Source organism: Limulus polyphemus, unplaced genomic scaffold (assembly GCF_000517525.1).
Source record: "Limulus polyphemus unplaced genomic scaffold, Limulus_polyphemus-2.1.2 Scaffold6298, whole genome shotgun sequence".
Taxonomy (NCBI): Eukaryota; Metazoa; Arthropoda; class Merostomata; order Xiphosura; family Limulidae; genus Limulus; species Limulus polyphemus.
In genome coordinates, this window is record NW_013671908.1 from 46,749 (window position 1) to 53,060 (window position 6,312).

The following is a 6,312-nucleotide window of genomic DNA, read 5'->3' on the forward strand; positions in this document are numbered from 1 at the left end:
GGGAGATAATGTTTGTAGGTTGTATATATATTAATAGGAGCTTAGATTAAAGAGAGCAAGGAATTAACAGGGAGATAATGTTTGTAGGTTGTACATATATTAATAGAAGCTTAGATTAATGTTTGTAGGTTGTATATATATTAATAGAAGTTTAGATTAAAGAGAGCAAGGAATTAACAGGGAGATAATGTTTGTAGGTTGTATATATATTAATAGAAGCTGAGATTAAAGAGAGCAAGGAATTAACAGGGAGATAATGTTTATAAGTTTTATATATATATTAATAGGAGCTTAGATTAAAAGAGGAAGAATATGTTCAAGCCCTGAAGAAACATGCTGGAGACATAAATTGCATAAAAGAGAGAATTGATCAGTTGGTTACAGACTTATCCAGTGCAAGCAAACAGGAGTTAAAATATATAGAAGTAAGTTCCTCTTAAAACCATCATATCTAATGTAAAAATAAATCATTTCATCTTTTGGAAGTTCCATCTTTAACTAAGTAATACTGCTTAAGGCATTGTATTACTAGATAATATTTAATACAGTGAAGATTTCCATAAGACATTTTATTATAAGATAATCATTTACACAGTGAATATTCTTGAATTTACATTAAGCTGTCATAAACTTTGAACTCTTTTTTCTCTAAAAACACAGAGTTGTAATACTGATTATTTCACTTATTCTGTCTAATATTTAACCAAAATTAATCTCCAATGTGCATGTTTCTATTATGATAGTTTTATGATACTGTTTATTGTTTTTATTTCAAGAAAAGCTGATGTTCAGTTTTAAAAACTGTTAAAAACCATTCATTTCCATTCATTATATCTTGAAAACTGGAAGATTCAGATCATGTTGATCCAATATGTCTGATTTTTCTAATGGATGTCTTTTGAAAATTGTAAGAAACAGTTCATATCCATCCATTACACAGTTTTTCTTTAGGATGTCTTGTGAAAACTGGAAGACACAGCTCATGTCTGTCCACTGTATGATTTTTCTGTAGGATGTCTTGTTAAAACTGTTAGTCACTTTCAGTATTTGTCTACTATATTATTTCGTTTATAGGATGCGTTTCAGACAGATGAACAAAAGTTGATGACTGATCATACAAAAAAATGGGAGACGTTTCTGAATAATACAATAGAGCAAGAAGTAAGTGTATTTTTGTTTTATAAATTATAGACAAATTTATCTTGTATACCAAAACCTTATGTTGCTCATTTTATACCTTGAATCAGATGTTGATGTTAATGGCAGTTTTTAACAGGAAACAGATTTATATGAAGACTGAATGGTTATTTTAATAATTATTTACTTTTTGGCTCTAGGTGTACTTCTTTGTCACTTGCACCATTGTCTTTCTTTCCAGGGTGAATATTTGATAGCTAGAGAAAAACAAGTTGAAGAATTTGAACACCAACTACATCAGGTGTATTTCAAAGATGCAGAAGATTATAATCTTTGTAAACTGAAACTGGAAAATGATGTTCATGTAAGACATTTCATTTAAATTATAATTAACAGTGTTTTTTTATTACATATTTCTACTATGATTCTATTGTTTGTATTTACATTATAAATTATAATTAACAGTTGTTTCTGTATTATATATTTCTACTATTATCCTATTATTTGTATTTACATTATATATTATAGTTAACAGTTTTTCTTTAGTACAAATTTCTACTATGATTCTATTATTTGTATTTACATTATAAATTATAATTAACAGTTTTTTCTTTAGTACGTATTTCTACTATGATCCTATTGTTTTTATTTAAATTATAATTAACAGTTTTTTTAGTACATATTTCTACTATGATCCTATTGTTTTTATTTAAATTATAATTAACAGTTTTTTCTTTAGTACATATTTCTACTATGATTCTATTGTTGGTATTTACATTATATATTATAGTTAACAGTTTTTTCCTTAGTACAAATTTCTACTATGATTCAATTGTTGATATTTACATTATATATTATAGTTAACAGTTTTTTCTTTAGTACTTATTTCTACTATGATTCTATTGTTGGTATTTACATTATATATTATAATTAACAGTTTTTTCTTTAGTACATATTTCCACTATGATTCTATTATTTGTATTTACATTATATATTATAATTAACAGTTTTTTCTTTAGTACATATTTCCACTATGATTCTATTATTTGTATTTACATTATATATTATAGTTAATAGTTTTTCTTTAGTACAAATTTCTACTATGATTCTATTATTTGTATTTACATTATAAATTATAATTAACAGTTTTTTCTTTATTACATATTTCTACTATGTTTCTGTTGCTTATATTTACATCACAAATTATAATTTGCTATGGTTTTCTTTACCATTTATTTATTATTCCTTCTGTCATTAGATCAACTATGAATTTTTGTTATATTAAAGAGCTAACTTACCTTCTAGCTGGAACATATTGAATTTGAGTATGTTTTTATTATAAAACTGACACACGCCTCCTTAGCTTGTTTGTTTCTTTGAAGTTATGCACAAAGCTACACTATGGGCTATCTGTGCTCTGCCCACCACGGGTATTGAAACCCGGTTTCTAGCGTCGTAAGTCCGCAGACATACTGCTGTGCCACTGTGGGGCTGCCTCCTTAGTAATGACATTCAGATATTAACCACTAAAAAAACCTTGCCTTTATCTTAAATGAGTTAGTTCATGAGACATTGTTTGTTTGTTATGAATTTTGCACAAAGCAACACAAGGGCTATCTGCACTAGCCATTCCTAATTTGGCAGTGTAAGACTAGAGGCAGCTAATCATCACCACCCACTGCCAACTCTTGGACTGCTCTTTTACCAATGAATAGTGGGATTGACCATCACATTATAACACCCCCATGGCTGAAAAGGCAGGCATGTTTGGTGGGATGGAGATTCCAACTTGCGACCCACAGATTGCAGGTCGAGCACCCTAACCATCTGGTCATGCCGGGCCTCATCATGAGACATAGTTAGAACGAATTATTGATGATTGTTACTGATTTTTAAATGGTTTAATTCTGGAATATTTTGTTATTTCAAATGAATAAAAACCCTTTAACCCAAGCGCTTTTGAAAGGTGGACCTTTCTTCTTCAGGGAGAGATTGTTATTTCAAAATTAGGTTTTTTTCTTCTTCTGGTTCTTTTTTCCTAATTCCTTTATTTATTGAAATTAATAATAGTGATAATTATGTTATATTGTTTACTAGAGGTTGTATCAATTCTTAGCTAGGTATGAATTTACTAACTGTTTTTTTGTAAGTGATAAAATGTGTATTCCAATTATTCCAATTGACCCTGGTTGTTGCAATGTTTCATTTTAGTCCATTACAAGTTAAGATATTTCTTTCATTAGTACATGTTTCTCTCTGGTATTACTAGTTGTTATAAGGAATTGCCTGAACAAGTTTATGTTACATTTAGTAGAACACTCCAGAGATTGAGTTTAGATGGATAAGGAACTGGGTGAACTCTTGAAGTTTTCTAGCCATTTCAGTTTGTACCTTCTTAATGTCATGAATGAAAGCTCAATCTTGTGAGAAGACCAGCAGCAAGATATGTGAAACCTAAGTCAAATTAAAGTGATATTTAATGCTGTGCATAGCACAATTAGTTTGTCTAAGGTGAACCATTCAGTTGCTACAACTCAAAATAGTGAAAGCTTATAGCTTTATTTTTTAATCCATTATATATAATTTTACAATATATAGTATATTTAGTAACTATCTTTTTCTAGTACATCATTATGGTTTGAAACTTTGGTCGAAACATGACTAATGTTAAAATATTTACTCATGAAATGCTCCAGCATTAATGTATTTTCATTACTTCGTCAAAAAGATAAGAGGTGTAAAATATTATTATATTTGTAGTCAGTTTTAAGTTTGATAAAATTTTGATAATAATATGAGATTTTTTTCTTATATCTTACCTGGAAGGTGCTTCAACAACACCTGCAACAGGTAAAAGCAGTTTACCTGTTGAATCAAGAAAAGTTAGAATATAATTATCAAGTTCTCAAGAAACGTGATGAAGAAAATTCTATCACGAAGTCAGAACAGAAACGTCGTATTACTAAACTTCATGATCAGTACATTGATGTTAGGGCTAAATTAGAAAAAGTAGAGAAAGCCAGACAAGAAGAGAATTGTCGTCTGACAGAAGAATATTGCAACTTGGTTTGTCAGCTTCAACAACTTAACAAGAAAGCAAGGTAACTTATTGGTAAACAACCTAAAATTTTTATTAAAGACAAAACAAACATATAAAACATAGTAAAAAATGTAAACTCTTTTTTTGAAAATAAGAAAATGAAGGTAACACATTGTTAAACAGACAAAGTGGAATTCTGTAGTAATTAAATAAGTGTCAACTAACTGTCAGTCACAAAGACACAAAGTAAAATAGTTTGGTAAGAGAGAAGGAGAAAGATGACTCATCAAATGAAACCAAGTAGAACTGTTTTTATCAGAAGGCCCTGTAAACGGCTTTGAAAGTCTAACATCATTGCTCTGACATCCCCTGTTTTATTGACATAAAACCATACACCGTTATTTTTATCTCAGTGTTAAAAAAAACATTCTCTAGAATATGTGACTTCCGATATGGTACAGTACCTCCTCTCACATAAATAGCTATTCTCGTTCAGTGATGCCCTGTATATGCAAAACAATTTTTTATGCATGCCACAAACCTTTTATCTTTCCTCCATTGTAATTGACTGATTCCAATGCAAATCATCATGCTTCAACCCTCCACCAATAAGAGTGCAACACACTCTCATGATTTATGTAACTCCCTCTATTCAGTTTTACTGAACTATTATTTCTCGTACTTGTTTTCAGAGGATTTTTCTTTTGGTGCTCTTCATGTGATTTGTGATTTTAATACTTTAATTTCTGAAGTGGATTTTCTTCATTATTATTTTTTTTCTTTACATTGAAGCAAAAGAAGCAGTACTTGATGATGTAGATAGTGATGTGGATGATGAAAAAGTAGGCAAAGAATCGGAATGTGAAGTTCATTCCGGATCTGATGATGGAGAAATCGCAGACAAGTCATCGAAGTTGATGGAGAGTGATTTGGGCATGCGGCCTGACAAAATTACAGAAGACATGCGCATATACTGGTTAAAGACAGGGAGTGAAGCCTGTTGGAACATGAATGCCAGTATTGTGAAATTATAAAATATGATGGTAAACAGAAATGTTACTTTAGTAAGTCCATGTTTTACTGCTCCCTTACAAATGGCGAGAAAATCAAGAGAAGTTGGTTGTGTATTCTCCAAGCACAGGTAAGGCATTCTGTTTTAACTGTGAACTGTTTTCAAATTTAAGTGAATACCATACTTTTTCGAAGCATGGCTTCTCTGACTGGAAAAATGCAAGTCAAAGATTAGAAAGTCATGAAAACAGTCATCAGGATGCGACCATTACCCTCACTACAAGATCTCGAGGTATTGGATGTGTAAACAGCTTGATTACTCGACAGTACCAGTCAGAACGTTGATTACATGAAAGCACTTCTGGAAAGGGTTGTTGCTACAATTACATTTTTTGCTGAGCGGGACTAGCCTTTAGGGGACACAACGAGTGTATCGGATCACCAAACAATGGCAATTTTCTTGGGACACTAGAATTGCTAGCACAATTCAATCCTTTTTTGGCAAATCATATTGAAAAGAATGGAAATAAGGATAATAGCTCTGTGTCCTACCTTTTATCCACAGTATGCGATGAGGTGACTGAAATGCTTGGACAAAAGATGTTAGAGAAAATTATTTCAGAACTCAAAGAAGCCAAATATTTTTCAATGGCTGTGAATTCAACCCCTGATATTTCACAAGTGGATTGGCCATTTTGCATTTTTTTATATGTGTGTGAGAGTGGTCCTATTGAAAGATTCGTCAAATTTTTTGATTGCAGAGGTCACATTGGTGAACAACTTGCCGAGAGTATTCTGATGTTTTTAGAAACAGAAAAAATAGACTTAGAGAACTGCAGAAGTCGATAACATGACAATGCCTCCAATGTGAGTGGTAAGTATAATGGTCTTCAAGGTAAAATACTTGAGAGAAATCCAGTAGCTGATTATATTCCTTGCTTTGCTCACTCGTTGAACCTTGTCGGTCATTCAGCAGTGTATTGTGTTCCAAAAGCTACTGCCTTTTTTGATTTTGTTGAACAGTTGTACAGTTTCTTCAGTGCTTCAACCCACCAGTGGGAAATACTTGTGGGTGAGCTTGGAAAGAATCTTGCAGCTGTGAAGAGACTTAGTGATACTCAGTG

The 6,312-nt window shown here is 31.3% G+C and overlaps 1 protein-coding gene across 1 annotated transcript in view; it reads left to right on the forward strand.

Annotated features, from left to right (window-relative positions):
• Nucleotides 1–6,037, forward strand: part of LOC106473586 (dynein regulatory complex protein 1-like) — a 42,899-nt gene extending 36,862 nt beyond the window's left edge. Inside the window, exons 7-13 of the mRNA XM_022401985.1 lie at nt 288–425; nt 1,075–1,161; nt 1,379–1,501; nt 3,964–4,238; nt 4,613–4,632; nt 4,970–5,194; nt 5,754–6,037. Coding sequence (XP_022257693.1) covers nt 288–425; nt 1,075–1,161; nt 1,379–1,501; nt 3,964–4,238; nt 4,613–4,632; nt 4,970–5,194; nt 5,754–6,037 — 1,152 coding nt within the window. The remainder of the gene's footprint in view (nt 1–287; nt 426–1,074; nt 1,162–1,378; nt 1,502–3,963; nt 4,239–4,612; nt 4,633–4,969; nt 5,195–5,753) is intronic.
• The last annotated feature ends 275 nt before the right edge of the window (nt 6,038–6,312 follow it).